At 53.0% G+C, this 22,363-nt stretch overlaps 3 protein-coding genes and 1 long non-coding RNA gene across 7 annotated transcripts; 2 read left to right on the plus strand and 2 right to left on the minus strand.

Annotated features, from left to right (window-relative positions):
• Positions 1,768-9,487, plus strand: LOC106505509. Its single transcript, XR_002337350.1, has 4 exons — positions 1,768-1,936; positions 7,438-7,673; positions 8,845-9,057; positions 9,167-9,487. It is a non-coding gene; the product is annotated as an uncharacterized LOC106505509 (long non-coding RNA).
• ZMYND15 (zinc finger MYND-type containing 15) lies at positions 7,668-13,269 on the minus strand. Its single transcript, XM_003131915.4, is given in 14 exon segments — positions 7,668-7,961; positions 8,311-8,471; positions 8,709-8,767; positions 8,853-9,006; positions 9,158-9,256; positions 9,345-9,433; positions 9,557-9,673; positions 9,820-9,900; positions 10,208-10,360; positions 10,899-11,059; positions 11,774-11,929; positions 12,017-12,251; positions 12,671-13,006; positions 13,009-13,269. Coding segments are annotated over 14 exon segments (2,202 nt in total). The 5' UTR covers positions 13,238-13,269; the 3' UTR covers positions 7,668-7,789.
• Positions 13,356-18,523, plus strand: CXCL16 (C-X-C motif chemokine ligand 16). Of its 3 annotated transcripts, none has more exons than XM_013981276.2 (6): positions 13,356-13,744; positions 14,248-14,524; positions 14,824-14,962; positions 15,247-15,329; positions 17,203-17,622; positions 18,215-18,523. In XM_013981276.2, exons 1-6 carry the CDS (start codon positions 13,466-13,468, stop codon positions 18,259-18,261), a joined length of 1,245 nt encoding a protein of 414 aa, XP_013836730.1. In that variant the 5' UTR covers positions 13,356-13,465; the 3' UTR covers positions 18,262-18,523. The 3 variants fall into 3 exon arrangements, with proteins under 3 accessions (XP_013836730.1, XP_005669231.2, NP_998976.1); XM_005669174.3 differs by lacking the exon at positions 13,356-13,744 and adding an exon at positions 13,841-13,941; NM_213811.1 differs by lacking the exon at positions 13,356-13,744 and having other exon boundaries at positions 14,449-14,524; positions 18,215-18,276.
• Positions 18,791-20,622, minus strand: MED11 (mediator complex subunit 11). 2 transcript variants are annotated; one of them, XM_005669173.3, is made up of 3 exons: positions 20,316-20,622; positions 20,000-20,115; positions 18,791-19,316 (listed from the first exon to the last, which is right to left on the minus strand). In XM_005669173.3, exons 1-3 carry the CDS (start codon positions 20,398-20,400, stop codon positions 19,179-19,181), a joined length of 339 nt encoding a protein of 112 aa, XP_005669230.1. In that variant the 5' UTR covers positions 20,401-20,622; the 3' UTR covers positions 18,791-19,178.

Raw genomic sequence — 22,363 nt, forward strand, 5'->3', positions numbered from 1 at the left:
CATGGACGAACCCTAAGATTTAGACTCAGGGGCGGGATGGGTGGGGCCATTTATAAGCACGAGGAAGCTTGGGGGAGATGGGTGGGGGGCGGGGGTGGGAGAGGGAGTGCAGTCAGGGGATGGGAGAGGATAGGGAGGCAGGCAGGAGGAGGAGGAGCCAGCAAGGGGGGGTGGGAACCAGAGTGTGTGATGTCCTGGAGGCCGGCACAACGCTTCAAGGAGAGAGTGCATTTGGTAGCTCTGTTAAGTTCTGCTGAGAGGGCCAGTACTGGAGTCCCCTGATGGCTCAGTGGGTTAAGGATCCCATGTCACTGCTGTGGCGTGGGTTCAATCCCTGGCCCGGGAACTTCCGCATGTTGTGGAGGTGGCCAGAAAAAAGTAAAAAGAGGGTGAGCACTGACCATTGGGTTTGGCATTTTCCCAACAAGGATGCTTTCATCAGGGTGGCTGGGATGTGAATGGAGAAGAAAGACGAGCAGACATTTGAGGGATAATTAAACATGAAAGGCCAAAAAACAGGAGTTCCCACTGTGGCACAGCAGAAACGAGTAACCATGAGGTTGTAGGGTCGATCCCTGGCCTCGCTCAGTGGGTTAAGGATCCAGCGTTGCTGTGAGCCGTGGTGTAGGTGGCAGACGTGGCCCGGATCCTGCATTGCTGTGGCTGTGGCTGTAGCTGGCAGGTGTGGCTCCGATTTGACCTCTAGCCTGGGAACCTCCATATGCCTTGGGTGTGGCCCTCAAAAGCAAAAAAAAAAAAAAAAAAAAGCCACCCCAAAAAACAGACAGAAAAAGGGAATTGTAGGGAATAGATATCATGAGATGGTGGAAAGATGAGGAAGTTCTTTTTGTTTTTCCTTTCTTTTTTTCCTTGGGAACTACAAGGAAGTTCTTTTCTGATTGCTTCTCTTTCCCATCGACAATCAGTAGTAATATCACTAGCTGAGGATGGTGGGCGCGATATTGCCGTTCGAGGCAAGAAGGGGTTTTTCAGAGAGCAGAAGAGAGAAATGAGCAGGGAAACCATAGATCATTGGGCTGCTAAGCGCCTACTTGGGATTCACCATGACACTTTAGAAGTAAGGTTTGTCAGCACCGTGGGTTATCCCCAGCCATGCTCCGTTGCTCAGGGAACGTCTCATTGCGGGTGGAGTTTGGTTTGATCTTCTTGCAGTTTTGCAAGTAGGATGGTAGGAGAAGGACAAGAGAATTAGGAGTGCATGCAGAGGAACTGTGACAGTCGTGGACAACTGGATCTAAGCTGGGTGAGGTGGGATGTGAAGACAGGGAGAAGGTGATGCACAGTGAAAAGGCCCACTGGTCAGTGGATGAAAGAGCGCAAAAGGTGGAGTTGCTGTTGTGGTTCAGTGGAAACGACTCTGACTAGTATCCATGAGGTTACGGGTTCCATCCCTGGCCTTGCTCAGTTAAGGATTAAGGATCCGGCGTTGCCGTGAGCTGTGGTGTAGGTCACAGATGCAGCTTGGATTGGATCTGGTGTTGCTGTGGCTGTGATGTAGGCCGATTCAACCCCTAGCCTGGGAACCTCGATATGCCATGGGTGTGGCCCTTAAAAGCCAAAAAAAAAAAAAAAAAAAAAAGCAAAAGACTGAGGGAGTGTTGACCTGAGGATGTCAGAGAGGGGACCGGATGGATGGATGGATAGCAGTGGGTTGCTGGGAATCAGGAAGAGGTGCAGTTACTGGCAATGCCAGGGCTCTAGGGTGTGGCCTTTGGAGGGGGTGGCTGAGGTGGGGGTAGAAGAGAAGAGGGTGAGGCGCTGAGAGGTTGGGCCAGTTGGAGGGATTATCTGGGTGGCTGTCTTCGTCTGCGCAGTCTACGCAAAGGAAGGCACGGCTAGTGCTGGGGAAGTAAACCCAAGCCCGTTGTTTAAGCCCTTGGTGAAGCTGGGGGATGCAGAAGTTGACTGCAACAAGGTGAGGTAATGGCCAGTATGGGCTGTCGGCGTGTACTTCAAAGAGGTTGGGGTTTTGAAGGGAGGAGAAATTTTTTGGAGGCAAAAACTGCCGCGCCTCTGCGTCTGTGGAATGTGGGAGAAGCAGCTTATCTCTTCGAAGGGCTGCAAGGGAGCAGAGGCTGCAGAGGCCGAGTTTCCATGAGAGCAAGAAGGCGAAGGGACAACCGAGAGCAGAGACGGATGATTTGGGGCATCTCGTTGACCTGAAGTCCCAGAGGATCCAGTGAGAGGACCTGGGCTGGGGAAGGGAGGAGGTAGGAGGCTGAACCCAAGCGGGGCTGAACAGAGTCATGTGCGGGTGTCCTGCGGGGATAAGGTGACCGTGGGGGTCTTGGCAAGGGTGGACCTCGGCATTTCCACAGGAAGAGGATATACGCGGGTTTGATCTCTGGCCCTGGATCTTCCGCATGCTGTGGGTGCGGCCAAAATAAACAAACAGATAAATAAAAGGATATCTGTGGTACAGTATTTCTTTTGTGACAGGTAGGAAGTTAGTAGTCTTTGTCTTGGGATTAGTCCCTTAGGCAGTTTGCAATAATAATATTAACAGGGAGTTCCCCATCGGGGCTCAGCGGTAATGAACCTGATTAGTATCCATAGGGACACAGGTTTGATCTCAGGCCTTGCTCTGGCCTGGCTCGGTGGGTTAAGGATCTGGCGTTGCTGTGGCTGTGGGGTAGGTTGGCAGCTGTAGCTCTGATTCATCCCCTAGGCTGGGAACTTCCATGTGCCAGGGATGTGGCCCTAAAAAAAAAAAAAAAAAAAAAAAAAAAGACAAAAAAAAAAAAGCATGTAGCATCTTTTGAATACTTACTGTGCTGAGGACTCTTTTAGACACACTTGTTTCCTTCGTCCTCAAGACAACCCTATTACTATTCCCATTTTACAGGTGGGAAAACAGACGTGTTGAGGTTGGATAACTTGTTGAAGAACATGAAGCTAGTAAGTGAGAGGCCTGGATTTAGCCATTTATTTATTTATTTATTTGTCTTTTTGGCATTTCTAGGGCTGCTCCTTCGGCATATGGAGGTTCCCAGGCTAGGGGTCGAATCGGAGTTGTAGCCACCGGCCTACGCCAGGGCCACAGCAACGCGGGATCCAAGCCGTGTCTTCGACCTACACCACAGCTCACGGCAATGCCGGCTCCTTAACCCACTGAGCAAGGCTAGGGATTGAACCCGCAACCCCATTGTTCCTAGTCGGATTCGTTAACCACTGTACCACGATGGGAACTCCAGCCTTGTCTTTAAAAAAAATATATATATATATATACACATACATATATAATATTTAAATTTAAAATATAAAATAAATTTTAAAGACATATTTAACTTCATATATCCACAATGTCATTATTTGCACATGTGACTAATATAAAAATTACTAGAGTTCCTGCTGTGGTGCAGCAGGTTAAGAATCCAACTGCAGGGAGTTCCCATCATGGTGCAGCAGAAAACGAATCCGACTAGGAACCATGAGGTTTCGGGTTCTATCCCTGGCCTTGCTCAATGGGTTAAGGATCCAGTGTTGCTGTGAGCTGTGGTGGAGGTCGCAGATGTGGCTCAAATCTGGTGTTGCTGTGGCTGTGGCTTAGGCCGATGCCTGTAGCTCTGATTTGACCTCTAGCCTGGGAACCTCCATGAGCCATGGGTGAGGCCCTAAAAAACCAAAACAATAAAATAAAATGAAAAGAATCCAACTGCAGGGGGTTTCTGTTGTGCCCTGGTGGGTTAAGAACCCTACTGGTATCCCTGAGGATGCCAGTTCCATCCCTGGCCTTGCACAGTGAGCTAAAGATCTGGCTTTGCCACGACCTGTCGGGTAGGTCACAGACGTGGCTCCAGACACAGCCTGGATCTCTCATTGTCGTGGCTGCGATGTAGGCTGGCAGCTGCAGCTCTGTTTCAACCTCTAACCTAGGGACTTCCATATGCTGCAGGTGTGGCCAAAAAAGAGAAAAAAAAAATTAGAAACTGCCTAAATGTCCCCCTAGAACATGTCACATCATAAAGTAAGCAAATCAACAGCCACCCATAAGAAGAGACTGTCTAGTGAGATGAAAAGCTGTTCATGACAGGTTTTATTAAAAAAGCAAGCTAGTTAGCATGGTGTACAGTGTGACTAAAGTTTGAAAAAAAAAAAGTACATTCTGAGGAAAGAAACTATAAACACAGCAAAATCGTGACAGTGTTATCTCTGAGTGTTGAGGTTAAGGGTCATTGAAACTTCCTTGATAATGTCTTCTGTTTTGTTTTTGTGCAAGCGTGCAGCAGCTTGATGTGGGATAGGATCTCAGTTCCCAGACTGGGGATTGAACCTTGGCAGCAGTGGTAAAACCTCTGGACCACAGCAAACCTTTTTCTATGACTCTATTAGTACACTTTTTTTTTTTTTTTTGGTCTCTTTAGGGCCACACCCGTGGCATATGGAAGTTCCCAGGTTAGTAGTTGAATCAGAGCTACAGAGGCCAGCCTATACCACAGCCACAGCAACGTGGGATCCAAGCTGTGTCTTTGACCTACACACAGCTTTCAGCAATGCCAGATCCTTAACCCACTGAGCAAGGCCAGGGATCGAACCCGACCTGTGTCTTTGTGGATACTAGTTGGATTCATTCCCGCTGAGCCACGACGGGAACTCCCCATCAATATTTAGTAAGTGAACTATTAAAGTGGGCAATTTGGAAGTTAAACATTTTTATTACAAAAGTTCTGAGTGGTCACTGAAAAAAAATGTGCAGGACAGCTAAACTAAATGAATAAACAAATCCTGAATAATCCTATCACTTGGAGATAACAATATGCCTTCATACTTTTATGTAGGAAATGGCAGGAAGTTAGGGAGAGGTTATTTTCTGGCCAAGGAAGTGGTGAAAAGTTCTATTTCCCCTCAGTTTTTGAAGGACCTAGGCTGCCCTTTTATGGCTGTAGGGGACAGACAAGGCACTAACAGGGCTGAACCATAGGTGTCCACCCTTATTTGGGGTCAAAGAAGGCCTCTCTCCCTAAGAAATGACCTTTAGGCTGAGAAGGAATTAGTTGTGCAAGAAAACGGGGAATTTCCACACTGAGTTTGGTGCCTTCATTTAGAGCTTCCGGCTAGGAGGATAGAGAGGGGGCGGGAAGCAGCATGAGATCAGCCAGTGGAGGTTGGCAGGGGCCACCATAAGAGCCTTGTCATCTAGAGCTAACTGCCAGTTTACAGGAACTAAGGAATATAGATGAAGAGATTTTAAAAACACCCCGAAGATGTAATCAGCCAGATCCAGAATGAGGAACATTCTACAGGACAAATGACTTAGTTTCTCATTGAATCAGTGGCATGAAAATAAAAAGGGAAGGAGGTCTGTTGTAAGGAAAAAACAAAAAACAAAAAACCAAAAACCTCGAGACATAAAAATCAAAAGCCATTTGTGGATCTTATTTATTTCTTGATTGTAACAAACCAATAGTAGAAGCCATTTGTGAGATCATTGAATAAATCTGAATATGAACTGGGTTTTGTGATATTAAAGAATAATGGTTAATGTTATTGGGTATGATAATGGCATGGTTTATTTTTTTTTAAAGCCCTTAATAGTTATAGTTGCATGTACGTGAGATAACTGATATCTGGGGTGTGCTTTAAAACACTCTGTAGGGTTCCCTGGTGGCTCAACGGATGAAGGATCTGGGGTTGTCACTGCTGTGGATGGGTGCTATCCCTGGCCTGGGAAGTTCTGCATGCTGCAGGCCCGGCCACCACCAAAACTAAAAAAAATACTGGAAAAATGCTGGGGGGTGTGATAATGTGATATAATAAGAAATATATATTTGGTCTTTATCTCAGGTTCCTAGTTCAAAAGCTTATTAAAAAGAAAACCAGGAATTCCCTCCAGGCGCAGCGGAAACGAATCCGACTAGGAACCATGAGGTTTCAGGTTTGATCCCTGGCCTTGCTCAGTGGGTTAAGGATCTGGCGTGGCTGTGGCGTAGGTGGGCAGCTATGGCTCGAATTTGACCCCTAGCCTGGGAACCTCCATATGCCGTGGGTGTGGCCCTAAAAAAAAAGAAAGAAAAAAAGCAAACATGCACACACACACACACTCAAAACTCACCTGGAATTTCCTGAGTGAGGGAGGTGAGAGGAGAGCCTTTTGTTATTCCTAAGAAGCCCCTTATGCTAATGAGGTGACTCTTAGTGGGCCCCTGGAATAGCCTGGGTGTTGGGGATGTCTTACAGCCATCTGTGACTGTTTAATAGGGAGCTGTGGCTCCTGTATCAAGCCAAACATGTTCTTCCACCCTGCAGCATTTACTACCAAAGCTACTGCCCCTAAATTAGTTACTCTCACAATCCATTTTAGTAAAGTTTGTTCAGGAAGCTGATGATACCAATATACCAGATGAAGCAACTCGGGAGTTCCTCCTGTGGCTCAGCGGGTCACACATCCAGGGCTGTCTGAGCTTTGGCTCAGGCTCCATCCCTGGCACGGTGGGTTAAGGATCCTGTGTTGCAACAGTGGTGGCATAGGTCAAAGCCTGGCCTGGGAACTTCTACATGCCAAAGGTGCGACTGAAAAAGAGGGAAAAAAAAAAAAATGAAGCAACTCCTTCATAATTATATTCCCAGTTTCAGTAACAAAAAACCCCCAAGAGTCATTATGCCCAGCCCACGGTTATGGGGATTTTTTTTTTTTTTTTTTTTTTTTTTTTTTTTTTAGGGCAGCACCCATGGCATATGGAGGTTCCCAGGCTAGGGATCCAATCGGAGCTGTAGCCGCCGGCCTACACCACAGCAGTGCGGGATCCGAGCCACGTCTGTGACCTACAGACCTACAGCTCACAGCAACGCCGGATCCTTAACCCACTGAGCAAGGCCAGGGATCGAACCCCCAGCCTCATGGATACTCCGGTTCATTACCACTGAGCCACAACGGAACTCCCAGGGAGTGATATCTTGAATGTCTGTTTTAGAAGGGATACTCTGGCTGATGTGAGACAAGATATAGTGGAGTTTGCGATGGGACTGGGCATAGACTGATGGGGTCTCAGTGACCAGCAGCATCTGACTCAGCCGGCGTTGGTTCTTTATGCAAACTGAAGAACTGGAGAAGGTGGGGTCAAGGGTTTCTAACTTGGAAAGCTGAGTGTCTGGGGTCTGTCACTGAATCTAAACCGAGGCTTGGAGTTCCCATTGTGGCGCAGTGGAAACGAATCCGACTAGGAACCATGAGGTTGTGGGTTCGATTCCTGACCTCGCTCAGTAGGTTGAGGATCCGGCGTTGCCGTGAGCTGTGGCATAGGCTGGCAGCTACAGTTCCAATTTGACCTCTAGCCTGGGAACCTCCATATACCATGAGAGCAACCCTTAAAAAAAAATAATAATAAAATAAAATAAACTGAGGCTTGCCTCTGCTCCTAGGAGGTTATATGCCTCCCGGGAGTCCCAGGCCACTGAGAAGCCACTTTCTATTTCTAGGTCTTTCTTTGCCTTGGATCTAGTCCCTGAGGGGTTACTGGTTGGGAAAATGACTTATCAACACCCGCATTAGAAGACGTTTAAGATTACCAAGGAGGAGCAGAATACCCAGTAAGAGAGGGCACCGCCATCAAGGAACTGAAAAAAGCTGGAGGAAAACGTCAGTCTTCAATTCGCTTCTCCTCTCCCCTTTTAAGGACCTAATTATGAGCGTTTGACTCGATGGTTTCAAACAGGTAATTTTATTCACCTTTTCGTGTTCCGCCAACCGGCCTCCCCCCTCGGTCTCGCATGTTTCGTGTTCCTCTCTGAGGCGTGTAGGGGGAGGCGGTGCACTGCTACCTCTCAGCCCTCACCGCCGCCGGCGGGACCCCCGCCCAGGTTTCTTTTCTCCCCGGCGCCTTCGGGCGGGGGCGGGAGGAGCAGCCGGAGTCGGGGCGGGGGGCGCCGGTACCGGCGCCGAGCGGGTGCCGCCGCCCTGCGGAGGCTTGTAGACCAGGTGGAAGATGAAGGCGTTGCAGTACCTGGCGGGGGGCGGGGGGGCGTGGCGCCTTCAGGGGCGGGGCCATGGGCGGGGTTTCCCGAGGGGCGGGGGGCGTGGCCCCCTGGGAGTTCCAGGGGTGGTGGGACGAGACTGCGGGCTCCACCCGCCCGAGGGTGGGTGGCAGGGCCCTTTTAAACGGGTGGGCGAGGAGAGATTGTGTGAGCCGGCTCTAAAGAGAGGTGTAGGGGCGTTGTCGAGGCCCGCCAGTGCGCTGGCTGGGAGTGCGAGCCGAGAAGGCACAGGGGTGGGGCTGGAGCCAGGAGGGTCCCAGACAACCAGGCAGAGGGGGGCCTTTTAAGACGCAGAGCCAGGGAGTGAGAAGGCCTCACCAGGGCATGCAGTTGTCGGCTGCTCTGAGGCGAAAGGGAGAGCGGAAAGGGTTGGGCTGCGGAGGGCTGGTACCCCCGCCTGTAGCCACCGCCATGGTCTGGTCGTCCATCACACAGCCGTACTCGCTGCTCTCGGTGAAGAAGGCCGGCACTCGGAGGGACTGGGGCGGGGGGGGGGGGCGAGGCCTCACACTCTCGGAAAGGCCCCCACCCCCTCAAATCTCCCAAGCACCAAGGACGGCAGCCCGGGTTGACAACTGCGGACCCAGACAGACTGGGAGAGGCACGAGGCAGATACGTAGAGGGGCAGGAGGACCCATGGGCTCGCCCCAGGTCTGTGGAGCGGATGATGGGGAAGAAGAGAATTTTTTAGAAGAGACTTTGGTCCCATCCCCCACCTGCAACCGGGGCAGCGAGCTCAGCCAAGTGTCCTTTAGACCAAAGCCGGAGTTAAATCCTGCGGACAGAGGGGGAGCAGGGAGAAGCTGGCTCCCATGGCCCCCTTCTCCCATCTTCCCCACCCTCCGGCCCCAGGCTCTTACCGATAACCAAGTCGGGTTTGGGCCCCTGCAGCAGGTGGTAGGGCCGCGAAGACACCTTGATCTGCAGGTCCCTGCGGCCGCCCTTCTCCCTCATCCCAGAGCTGAGCCGTGCTGATACCCCGGAACTGGGACGGACAGATCCTTCGGGGCCATCCTGGGGAGTTAGAAGTGGGTGCAGAAGCCAGTGGAAGTGAGGGTGCATCAGGTAAGATGGGGGAGAGGAGGCAGGGATCGGAAGGCCAGGGCCGGGTCAGAGGGCAGCAGGAGCGTCAGGGCTGAAGAGCAGGGCCCCCCTCCGCCCTCACCCTCTGCAGGGTAAAATGCTGCTGGTCACTCTCGGGGGGCAGGCCGTCACCCACAAACTGCAGCTCCAGAGCCACGTGGGGGAGCAAGACCAAGAGCTCCTGAGGGACAGAGAGAACAGATTTGGGTCCCAGCCTGCACCCACCTCCACACCCCACATGCCCAACCTTAAGGCCTGGAGGGACTTACCCAAAATACCATGACAAGGTCAAACTCCTTCCCGGCCTCCACCACATGGATTTTCAGTGACTGTTTGTTCTGGATGTTGAGCTCAGGGACTGGGTGATAAGCTCACCATCTAAGAATGTGGTCTCCCTCCCACCCCACCCCGACCGACCCCTACCAACTCCCTGCCCCCTCCCCCCACGGCCTGCATAGCTCCCCCTGCCCCCCCTCCTTACAGGACTGGGGCACCAAGTGGGTGATGACGTAGTACACAGTCAGCGGGTAGGTGAGAAGCACAGCCATGGGGGAGTCCAAGCCGAGGCCCCGCCATGTGTAGTAAGCCTGCCATGAGCCTGGGGAGAGTCTGTTACCAGGGACCTGGTCCCAGGCTTGATCCCCAACCCTTCCAGTCCAATAGTCTATTTCCTCAGCCACCCAGATGGCTGGCCTTCCAGTCCCTGTCCCTACCCCTGGCTCCCTCAGGGCCCCTCCAGCTCACCAAAGAGGCTCCTGGGTGGATCTAGGGGCACAGGAGGCATCAGGGCAGGCCCATCCCCCTGCAGAAGCTGGTAGGGATCTCCTGAGAGAATTAAAGAAGATGAGCCTGGCCTCAGGGAGCTCCCCACTCGGCCTCTCCTTCTTCCAAAGGAACTGTGTTCCCTGAGAGCCAGAGGGCCTGGATTGGCAGCAGGAGGAATGGGAAGCTGCCTCGGGATGGGGCTTCTGCATGCAGTGGGCCAGGGTGACTTTTTTGAGGGTTGGGGAAAGGCCCAAAGTGCCCGGTGCTGACGGTGGGTGGAGTTGGGTGTGTCTGCGGCGGGGTTTTCTAGGCCCCGACACCTTTGTGGGCTCCCATCCTTCCCTGTAGACAGAGGGGCCCCACGCACCGCTGAGAAGAAGGCTGAGGGATGGCGTGGTGCCACGGGGCTGTCTGGGGGTGCCAGGGCCTAGAATCAGCATGCTGAGTTGGGTCCAGTAGCCACGAGTGAGGCCCCGGGAGGCCAGGAAGGCCTCCTTGTTAAAGGTTTCACTGGTCACCTCTGGAGAAGGACGTGGGGAAGGGATGAGAGCACAGTGGCCAGGATTCCAGACTTGAACTCTCCCCAGTTGCTCCCCAGGACCCTAGGTCTGAGCCTGGTTCTGGGCAGGAAGAGAACTAACATTTCTGAGTATCTCCAGTGTAGCAGGCATGGAGCCCACAGAATCCTTAAAACAATTCCATGGATTTTAACATTTGTTTAACATCTCCCCATTTTACAGATGAGGAAACTGAGGTTCTAAGCCATTAAGGGATTTAAAGTCATCAGTTAGTGGTAGAGCAGGGAAACAAGTATTTGAATCCCCACTCCTGAATTCCCGAAGCTTTCTCAGGGACCATGGGCACTCGGGCTTCAGCTCCAGAGTTGCTGTCTCTAGCCCCAGGTGTCTAGCCCCCAGCCCCAAATAACCAGTGCCTAGCTGGGATCTATACTCCAGCCCCCCGGCACTTGGCCTTCAAGCCTAGCTTTCAAACCCAAGGCCCCAGGTCCAAAGACCTGGTCCCACTTCCCCCCGCCCATTCTGACCTCCTTATGGTACCTGCAGTGTAGGTAAAAGGTAGAGCTGCCAGTTCTCCAGCCCGCTCCATGAAGGCTGCAAGCCTTGGGCACCAAAATTGATGGCTCACATCATCTGGGCATCGCTTCCAATCCGCCCGGAGACAAGCCTCTCCACAGTATAAGACAGCACCACACTGGGGGCTGGGGTCACAGGGGGCAGTGGACACCCAATATTAGTCCTAGCAGGTCCCCTGTCTGCCATCCATCTGTCCTGCAGCTGTCTGTATGTCACTCAGTCTGTTCATACTCTCTGCGCCTATAATAGCTTGGGTTTTTGTTTGTTTCTTTGTTGGCCATCCTGCAGCATATGGAGCTCCCCAGCCAGCTGTAGCAATGCTGGATCCTTAACCCACTGTGCCGAGCTGGGAATGGAACCTGCGCCTCAGCGCTTCAGGGACGCCCCCGAACCCCTTGCACCACAGCGGGAACTCCCTGGGGTGTTTTTTTTTTTTTTTCATCACTGTGCTTCCCTGTCCCTAGCTCTGTCTTCCTCAGGGTCACCCACCAGCAGCCTGCTTCCTCTCTGTTTGCCTGACTGTTGGGGTCTTCCTCCCACTCACTCCATCTTTTTTTTTTTTTTTTGTCTTTTTGCCTTTTCTAGGGCTGCTTCCGCGGCATATGGAGATTTCCAGGGTCGAATCGGAGCCGTAGCCACCGGCCTACGCCAGAGCCACAGCAACGCGGGAGCCGAGCCGTGTCTGCAGCCTACACCACAGCTCACAGCAACACCAGATCCTTAACCCACTGAGCAAGGCCAGGGATGGAACCCGCAACCTCATGGTTCCTAGTCGGATTAGTTAACCCCTGTGCCACAACGGGAACTCCCCTCTCACTCCATCTTTGCAGGCCGCTCACCAGGGTGTCAGCTTCACTTCAAAGCTGTGCCTGTGACAAACGTGGCAGGTCCGAGCCCGAAGGGAGGCAAAGGTGAAGCCTGGCCGGGGACCCCATGTCCTCATTGGGGTCTTGGCTAACTTCACTCCCAGTCTGGGGACCAGATTCTCCAGCTCTCTGATGGGGAGTGGAGATGGAGTCAGGCAGGGGAGCTTAGGAGCCCGGGCCCCTAGGCCCTCCCCACCCTCCACCAGATATCTGTACCGATGCAGCCGGGCATCTCCCACGGTAAGCTGTCGGGGCCTTCGGGGGTCTCCAGAGCCCATGGGACAGGCCATGCTGTGGCAGAGGAGAGCATAGGCCCGAGGAGCCAGGTTCTCAGTCCCTGAGCCCCTGCCTGCAGTCCCCTGGGCTCCATCCATTAGCAGGTCAATGCCTAAGATGGTGCCGTGTTCATCTGTCACCAGTAGGAGGCAGGAAAGGTGCAGGGGGGCAGCCTCTGGGGAAGAAGGGAAGAGCCAGGGGCGGGTGGCAGCAGAGACGGTCAGGGCCAGGCACCCTGAGGGAGGGGACTAGGAGGAGAGGGCATGCTTCATCGGAAGGGGACAGATGCTGCGCAGCACCAGCATTTGCTGCCGGGGAATCGTGGTCCTGCTGATGGAACCTTAAATTTGTCTCGAGACTGTGTAACTAACTATAGATAAACTTCTGCAGCTTTTTTTTCTTTTGATGTTTACATAGTAGCCCAAATTAAAAGACAAAAAATCATTGTGGATCAATGGAAACACCTTTTCAGGCCAGACTGGCCTGAGGGCCACCCGTTGGTGACTCCTAGCTGGATTCTGAGGGGCACAGGAGGGCTCAGAAGGGGGGTAGGCCTGGGCAGGGAGCAGGGTAGGGCCACCCCTGGAGTCTTACCACTTCTCCGTCCCTTCCTCCTCTCAGGTTCGTCCTTTGCCCTGTCCTCTTGGCAGCCGTCCTCGCCACCTCCTGCCTCCTGCTTGGCCTCCTCCGGCTCCCCTGGAGGGTGTGCTTCCTGCGGGGACTGCCTGCTGGGAGGGGCTGCCTCCCCAGCCTCCTCTGTTTCTACCTTCTTGGTACCTGCACCCTCCTCCTCTCCGTTCTCTTCCTCCTCCTCCTCCCCTTCCTCCCCTTCCTCCAGGCTGACAAAACTGACATAGGGGCTTAGGTCTCGCAGGTGGAGTGGGGGCTCGTCTCCCAGGAGCCGGGCAGCCCCCAAGCCTGATCCTGGGCCGGCTCTGCCCCTTGCCCCAGGCTGATGCCCACACTGCGGTTGGGTAAGACGTGGAGCACCCAAAGGGCAGGGTCCTGGGGCAGCCTTCTGATCTGAGCCTCCAGCTGCTGCCAGCGGCCCTCGGGGCTGGTCCCCACAGCCCCACGCTCCGCCATGAACTTGTGGAACCAGCCAAAGAGAAGGGCAGCGAAATCAAGGAACTCATCACGGTATCCAGACACAAACTCCATGTCTTCAGGGGCACAGGACCTGGGCCCAGGCTGAGCAGAGGAATGGATATATGGTGAGGGAGAGGTATGGGGGAGAGTTTGGGGCTGGGTCTCAACAGGGGGGAGGGTGTGGGTTTAAGGGTCCCTTGCGGTGGAATCTGTGGGTGAGTGTTGGGATGGAGAATGGAGTTTTCAGGGCTGAGGATGGGAGTTCAGGATGAAAATGGGGGCCAGACGTGAAAGCGGGTGATGAGGGTTAAGGCTGAGTCGTCAGGAGGGAGATGGTATTTGAGGCTCAAATCCTCAAAGGTAGGGTTTGAGATGAGGCTAGAGGGAAGGGAAGGCCAATCCTATGGCAAAGGCTTTGGTGAGGGAAGAATTTTGGATCCGTCGATGGGTTTGGGAGGAGGGAGCAGGAGCCCGGGCTTCCCTTCGACTTGGAGCGGTTTGGCGGTGCGCCCCGGTACACGTAGCCCCTCCCGGCCGCTCCACTACTCCGGTACCTGCAGCCGCCACCTCTTTTCGAAGGTAAATACCTCGGGTTGGGGCGTGACGTCAGGGCGCCCGAGCCCCCAGCCCAGTCCTCGGGTGGCACGCCCCCTGCACCCTCGCGGCTCGGAGGCCGCCCCCAATGTGTCTTAAGGGACTGGGCGCGCGGACTGGCCTGCTGCCATCACGCCGGCGGTGTGATTGGATCCCGGCGCACCCAGACCCGGGCTGGGAAAGTGAGAGCCTCTCATCGCGGGGAGGGCGGGCTGGCGGGGCTGGCATTCCGGGACCGAACCGGATCAGCCCAGCGGGCACTGGCCGGGCAGCCTGGGCTTTTCTTTCGCTTTCTTTCGCCTTCGTGCATTCCTGGCTGCCCCTCGACGAGACTGGGCTGGGCGCGGGGGCGCGGGGGCGCGGGGGCGCGGGGGCGCGGGGGCGCGGGGGCGCGGGGGCGCGGGGGCGCGGGGGCGGGGCGCGGGGGCGCGGGGGCGCGGGGGCGCGGGCGGACGAGCTCCGCCTCCCGGAGTTTCCCCGCCGCCCAGGCTGGCGATCACGCGACTTCGACGGTACTGTCCGTTCGAGGCCCCGGGGGCGCCGGTGAGGGCGCCGGGAGGGAGGCGCGGCCGTTTCGCGCGCCGCCTTCGCCGATGGTCAGGCGGAGCGGGAGAAGGAAACGAAAGCTCCTGAGAAAGCAGCTGGACGCCAGGCTCCCGAGCTCGTCTGGGTGTCAGCCCGGGCGAGGCCGCCGGGAGAAGATGCCGCTCTGGGAACTCTGGTTCTTCTTGCTCGCACTCTTTCTAGCGTGGCTGACTCCACCAGGTTCGGGGAGGCCCCGGCTGGTGCCCAGATCCCCAAATCCCGGGAAAGGGGTGGGGAGCACTGGGTCCACGGGGTTGGGTTGAAGAAGCGGGGAGCCAGGGTCCCCAAGGACCAGCTGCTTGGGGTTGGGGAACAGGCTGGGGAACACCTGGGTCCAGGTGTGATTGCGGACGTACTTGCGGAGTGTGGTGTGTGGGTTGAACCTGGGGGCAGATCCTGAGGTCTAGGCGAGAGGCTGCACTGGGGCTCTGGGTTGGAGGCTGAGTCCAACCTGTGCTGACCGCCTCGTTCCCACTCAGGCAATGGCAACGAAGGCAGCATGGCTGGAAGTTGTCCTTGCAATAGAAGGATTTCTTCCCACTCCCCTCCGACCGATCACGACATGAGACATCTCCGGAAATACCTGAACCACTATCAACACTGTACTTCCTACGTCAGGTAATCTCACCCCCGGCGGGAAGGGCAGTGCCTCCCGGGGTCTCCAGGACCCTCTGTGGTCAAACTCGAACTCCTTCTGGGAGGAGCTCTGGCCCTCTCTCGGGGTTATCTTTGCCCTAATTCTCCACACCTTCGTTTCCCTGAATTCCCACCTGGAATGTCCGAGTCCCAGCAGAAACTGCCGAATCTTGGCAATGACCTCACTTCTTTGGAACGAGGAAAGAGCTGGGAAAGGGGTAGGAGGTGGAGAGGGGAGACCGCTGAGACTGAGTCCTTCCTCGCAGGTTCCAGCTACCCCGTGGGAGTGTATGTGGAGGCAGCAGTGACCAGTGGGTGCTGAAACTGATGGGCTGCTTTGATCGCGGAGGTGAGTCCCCTGCCCTCCACCAGGGGTCAGCAAGCTGGAATGCACTTTTTTTTTTTTTTTTTTTTTTGCCTCAGCCCTTAGTCACCTCACATTCCTATTCTGTGTACTTGCTTCTTCTTCTTCTTCTTCTTCTTTTTTTTTTTGCTTTTTAGGGCCGCACTCGCGGGATATGGAGGTTCCCAGGCTAGGGGTGGAATGGGAGCTACAGCTGCCAGCCTACACCACAGCCACCGCAATGCCCGAATCTTTTTTTTTTTTTTTTTTTTTTGTCTTTTTGTCTTTTTGCTATTTCTTTGGGCCGCTCCCACGGCATATGGAGGTTCCCAGGCTAGGGGTCGAATCGGAGCTGTAGCCACTGGCCTACGCCAGAGCCACAGCAATGCTGGATCCGAGCCGTGTCTGCAACCTACACCACAGCTCACGGTAACGCCGGATCGTTAACCCACTGAGCAAGGGCAGGGATGTTCCTAGTCAGATTCGTTAACCACTGTGCCACGACGGGAACTCCCGCAATGCCCGAATCTTAACCCACTGAGAGGGCCAGGATCGAACGAGTCCTCATGTATACTAGTTGAGTTCGTTACCACTGAGCTACAGTGGCAACTCCAAAGCAAATATATTTTATGGCATTTAAGTTCATGGCATTTTAACTCTATTTGCTTTATTGCACACCCATCTGTCTGTCCCCCTCCATCCCTCATCAGTCCAGCTACTATATTTTGGGCATTACCAAGCAAGTTGCAGGCTTGACTACACTTTATTCTGTGACATTTTGTCATGTATATTATTAAGAGTGTTTTATATTTTGTTGCTCCTTTTTTTTTCTTTTGAGGTAAAAATTGCAATGAAATGAGTAAATCTTAGGTGTACACAGCCACTTTTTTTTTTTTTTTTTTTTTGGCTGTGCCCATGACACATAGAAGTTCTGAAGCCAGGGATCAAACCCATGCCACAACAGCAGCCTGAGCCACAGCAGTGACAATGCCAGATCCTTAATCTGCCGTGCTACAGGAGAACTCCTGCACAGCCACTTTTGAAAAACTTAATGTCAGCTTGTCCTAAGCAAAAGCATTTGTGAAGTCACAAATTTCATATGTTGGTTGTATTTTTCTCCTAAAATAAATACACAAGCAGTAAAACACAACATGTCCTTCCATGGAGTTCCCATTGTGGCTCAGTGGTAACGAACCGGACTAGTATCCATGAGGAGGCAGAACTGATCCTTGGCCTCGCTCAGGGGGTTAAGGATTTGGCATTGCTGTGAGCTGCGGTGTAGATCATAGATGAGGCTTGGATCGGGTGTTGCTGTGGCTGTGGTGTAGGCTGTCAGCTGCAGCTCTGATTTGACCCCTAGCCTGCGAACCTCCATGTGCCATGGTGTGGCCCTAAAAAGACCAAAACAAAACAAAACAAAACAAAAAAAAACACAAAAGGTACTTCCAGGTCCCAGCTAAAGCTGTCTTCTGTAGTGTTGGTGGTCCCCATACTGCCTTTTGGCTGTGTAGACTCATTATTTCCTTTACTCTTCCTGGCTACTCTGGCCCTTGGTACTAAAATGATCCTTACTTTACAGCTGAAAGAAATGAATCCCAGACAGGTTCAGAGACAAGGGGCAGAGCCACAGCTACCTTGTAGCAGAGCCTGGGTTCCAGCTCAGATCTCCTGACTTCCCGGTTCAGAATGCACACTCGCCCCAGTGGTTCCACATTGTGGTTTGCTTACTTCCTTCTCCCTGTTCTCCCTCTGCCCCTGCCTTCCTTTTCTGGCCTTTACCTGTTCCCTTGATGGTCCCCTTGACCCGCTCCCCTCCCTCCTACCTACTTCTACACCTTGTCTCCTCATCGTCTTGATTCCTTGCTTCTTGCCTCTACAGAATGTGGACGTGCTCATGCCAGAACGGTGGCCCACCAGCAGCATTTAGCTCCTCAGAACACCCGGGTTCCTGAACTCCCAGAAAGGGCACCTCCAGACAGTAGCACCCCTGCCCAGACGAATCTGCCATCTACCCTGCAGCCGACCCAGAAGCCCACGCTTCCAGAAGGCATGCCATCCTTGGCCAAAAAGCTCATCCCCACCAGTGAAACCGACACATCCACTGTGGGCCACAGTCTGGGGGCTAAGTCTGAGGCCAGGGAGAACCAGGAGCAGCTAGGAAAAAATGTGGGTGCTACAGCGGGAACATCAGCCCTGGTGCCAGTGCTGTCCCTCTTGGTCATCATTTTCCTTCTCACCGGAGTCCTACTTTACGTGATGTGCAAGAAGAGGCAGGAGCAGTCACGTCAGTACCCTCCAGGTAAACTGGGCCTCTCATCCCTCCTCCAGGGACCCAGAGCCCTCCTGGCAAGGATCCTGTCCTTGGTAGCTCCAGGCAGACAAACATGGAGGGTGTCTGCACCGTGGATGAAAGGCCAGGGAGGGAAGAGTCAGCCAGACCGCGGATGGGGAGGGAGGGAAGCCACCATAGCCTCAGGGACCAGTGCTTGGCCTTCAGAGCCAGGCTGTGCTTAGAGCAACATCAGGAGGGCAGCTGGGGGTGCTCCTTGGTGGCCTAGCAGTTAAAGGATTTGGCGTTGTTACCACCATGGCGTGGGTTCAGTTCCTGGCCTGGGAACTTCTGCATGCTGCGACTGTGGCCAAAAAAACCCAACCAACCAAAAAAAAAAAAAAACAGATGGCAGCTGGGGCAGCCTAGTGGGAGATGAAGCTGTGGAGGAGTGGAGGAGCCATTTATTCAACTCATAAGTCTTTACTGAGCACCTACTGTGTACCTGGTCATATAGTTAATGTTTTGGAATCTGATTGCCCAGTTCAGCTATCACCTCCGCTCCCTCCCCTGCCCCTCCAACTTCTCAGAGCTCATCTCTCCATTTCTTTCTCTGTTTTAGATCCTCAGCTTCATTATGTTCCTGTGGCATCAAATATCAACACCTGAGCTAAGGATGAAAGCTTGTGAGGGTATAATGTGATTTAGTTACTATCAAGTGCATTTACTACATTAGAACAATCACTGGTACATGGTTGGGACACTCTACGTATCTGTCAGTATTCAATACACAAATAACAGCCACTGCCCTCTCTTAGATCTTTCCTCTGTGTGTTTGGTGTTTTGTGCTATAATGTAAAAATTGCCTTTTATACAGGAGATCTTATACTAATTCTATATATTTTTTAATGACTAAAACTTATTTTTATAATTATTGCCTCTTCTTTCTGCAAACCCTGGCCCTATACCCTTGCCCCCCTTACCATGATTCCTGGCTTCAGCTTCTTTACTGATGGCCGCCCAACTCCACCCCCATCCTTGTCTCAAGCCTCTCTTTGCACCCCATCAGTGTTCCCCCCAAGCCCACAGTGAGGGGAGGCTCTCCCACCCTCCCTCCTCAGCAGCTGCCACACAGCCTGGTTTTACTTCCTCAACCTCTTTCATCACCCGTATATGCCCCAGTGAGAGTCCGAGCTCCTTGTTTTTAATGTTATTGTTTTTATTATCAAAACTCCTAGTTCTCCTTTTGTCTCTTCCAATGAAGAAGAATGTGTCTTCATTGGCCCAAGTCTGTGGGGAGCCTGGGGCAGGGACATGAGGAAGTGGGTTCAGTGTCTGATTCTCCATCTCCTGTCTGAGCTTGTCAGCGCCTGGTGAAGTGCCCGGCAGGGGCACCCTGCTGGAGTAGCGAAGGCACAGCCGTGGGTGGGCTTGGTCTTTAAGTTTCTCCATTCCCACCTTTTGCTCCCCTTGTCCTCCTAGCCTCTGACCAGCTGGGCATATTCAGGGCAGCCCTGCTTCCATCCTCCAGGTTCTGTGTCGGGTTGCAAGTGGAGCTCTCCCTCCAAGCTTTTCACCTGCCCAGCCTAGTTTTCCAGCATCTGCTCACAGGTTCGGGCCACCTCATTGAGCTTGAGACGAGCATAGTCCACTCGCTTCAGGGCCATCTGACAGTCCTTCCTTGAAGAGTAACTGGAGCCCTCATGGGGCTGCCCTGTGGCCACCTACAGGACATTCAGATTGATCAATGAAGCACCCCTTCTCTTTCCCATCTCCACAATCAGGCATCAGGTGCATCAGGTCTCATTTTTTCCCAGAGTTTGAATTTGCTATGCCATATGGTAACTGGATTACCTGGGGGGCATCACTGAACTTCGCTTAGCCTCATTTGTAAAATGGGGATGACCATAACTACTTCCCCTAGAGTTAGGGGAAGTCAAATAGTTAAGTAGTTAGAGTTATAGGACTCGATAATGCAGAGTGTTTGGCACATTGTAAAAGTTTAGTAAATAGTGGGTGCTGCTATATTGATGTCAGACTCTTTCAATCCTGTTCCTCTGCTCAGGCGGTAGCCATCTGGGACCCCATACCCTTGATCAAGTTTCGAAGGGAAAATCCTGTGGCTTTGACACGGTTTACTCGCCCCCTCCCAGGGCTTTTCCATCCAATGGCTCAAGTGATGCAACTCCGTGACGCAGGCAGGGTCCGCCTTTAATCCTTTCCTTTTAGAGGAAAAGGCAGGCGCTGGAAGGGAGGGGCCCTGCCAAGGTCTTCCGGTCTGCTAGGTAAGGCGGGTCTTGCCTGATTTCCGAAGACAAAGCTAGGCCGGGAACCTCAGAAGGGTAAAGGCTAAAACAGAGAGCTGGGGGGAGGGAGGGCCACGGAGCACGTCCCACCACACACACACCTGCGTGAGATAGCGGATCTGAGCCGACAGCTCCGCCTCCACGTGCTGCACCGACGCCGTAAAGGCCGCTGCCTGTCGGTCTAGTAGCCGCTCATTGGTTTTTTCCTTGGACAGTTCTAAGATCACGGTACCTGTGGGATTGGAGAGAGACCTAGGGCGGGGATAGTACAGCCCCGCCCCAGGGGCAGCCCCACCTACTCCTGCTCGCTCCGCGCGCGCTTAGGATCCCTCCCAACCCGGCTCCCAGTCTCCGGTCGGCGCATGTGCACACAGTTGTTCTCGCTCCCGCTCCCCCTCCGGTCGTCGTATCTCGAACCTGCATTCTGAAGAATGGCTCCAATTTCCCGTTCGATGTCTTCTAGGGCGCGTAACCGCTCGTTCGCCAGGCTGTAGGTAGCCATTGTCACTCTGGGACAGGACTTTCTCCTTTTCCAAAATGCGACGGAAAAGTGTCCGGAAGTGGCTGTCGGTTTGCGCTTGCGCGGAAGGTGCTCGTTCGCTAACACTACAGCTCCCAGGATGCTCAGCGCGGTCTCGGCCTTCTCCGTTCTTCTGGCGAACTACAACTCCCAGGGGCTCCTGCGCGTGGTCAGGTCTGCCCCCGCATCGCTTAACCACCTGTGGTAAGAGGCAGAATCGAGATATTCCCCAGCCTGAGGCCATTCGAAGCTGTCCACTTTCACACTGCCTTGTGGTCTGTGTTTAATTTCTTCTACAAGAATTTACTGAGCGTCTTCTGGGTGGTAGGTGATGAGGGTGGGAGCTCTGGGGTATTCCAGACTGCGCAGCCGTGGACCCTCTGTCTGCCTATCCCACTCCGCCACCTATCGGGACCTGGGGAAAACTGAACTTGGTGAGTGGTCCTTATTCGCCCTAGCGCTTCCCCCACTTCTGGAGCCCAGCTGAAACAGACTGTCAGTATATTCTGAGAAAAGTTGGTCCATTTTCCCTCTCTGCCTATTATGGGGTTGACCCTGGCTACAGAGCTGAATGAGGTGGACGCTTAACGTGACAGTGGGATAGGTGTTTTATTAGAGATACGCCCAAGGGTGTATCTCTAGGAATACAGAGAAAGGATTCTGGAAGGAAATGCTGCTTTTACGGAGTCTTAAGGCTTAACCGGTGCGTGAGAGGTTGAAGTGGATGACGGAAAAGCCCAGGCAAGCGCGAGGTGCTGTGAAGGGGGCTGGAACATTAAGTAGGGCGTTCAGTTTAGGGTGAATGAGTGTGGTGGTGGGGAGGTGTGATGGGGAGACTGGGCTGGGGAGCCACATCGGGAAACAGCTTGCAGGCTAAGGAATCCTGACTTTATTTTGAAGGCATTTGGAGCCTTTGAAGGATTTTCAAGAAGGGTGCTCTGACCAGCTTTACCTTTTAAGAAAGATCAATCTCGAAAGTTTATGGAAAATTGAGAATGAAGCCAGTTTGCACAGGGTGAGCAAACGAATGGGAGACTTTCAGTTAAACTTCACTTCTTTCTTAAATCCTAATAAAATAGCAATAAGGGGATTTTATAAAGGGGTCCAGGAGAAAGAGAGAGGAGTTAATAGCAAAGCTTTAGATAGAAATCGGAAGGCAGAAGGGTACATGGTAACTGACTTGGCAGTGAAGTGGTAACTAAGCCAGCAGTGAAGAAAGCTTAGAACCAGCCTGATGTACCCTTAAATCGGTGGCACACAGCAGTATATCTGGGCTGTAGGTAGTATTAAAATTAGGAGGATAATTTGAAGTAGTTAGACGCCCCCCCCCATCCCCTCCTTTACTTCATATATCTTGGACACTACTCATCAGATTGCTGGAAGTTTCTTTGTTGGAGTTGGAAGACAGAGAGTCTTTGGCATGGAGGGCACCTGGGCCCGAGTGTGTTGAAAACAGAGATTAAGTGAAAGTTTAACTAGTGGTAGTTTCTAGAACTCTGGAAACCAGACTTATACCTTCTATGTAAGAGACTAGAAGACTCTCATCGGGAGAATTTGACTATTCAGAGAAAAGACCCAAGCGTAACGTCAGCGGTTCTCCAGGCAGTTAGCCGGTTTGCCCCATAGTGAAACCTATAGTTGATAAGTCCCAACTGTGTCCATAGATCTAATCACCCTCTTAGCCCCTCACCCTTAAAAATGAGCAGACATAAGACAAAGGATTTGATGAAACTTTCTAACATGAAAGGCAGAGGCCAAAATAAACAGGAAGAAACAACAACAGCAAATAACCCCTTAAATAATATAGATTAAAACTTAAGGGGAGTTCCTGTCATGGCTCGGTGGTTAATGAATCTGACTAGGAACCATGAGGTTGCGGGTTCGATCCCTGGCCTTGCTCTGTGGGTTAAGGATCCGGCGTTGCCGTGAGCTGTGGTGTAGGTCA

Source organism: Sus scrofa, chromosome 12 (genome assembly GCF_000003025.6).
Source record: "Sus scrofa isolate TJ Tabasco breed Duroc chromosome 12, Sscrofa11.1, whole genome shotgun sequence".
NCBI classification, from domain to species: domain Eukaryota; kingdom Metazoa; phylum Chordata; class Mammalia; order Artiodactyla; family Suidae; genus Sus; species Sus scrofa.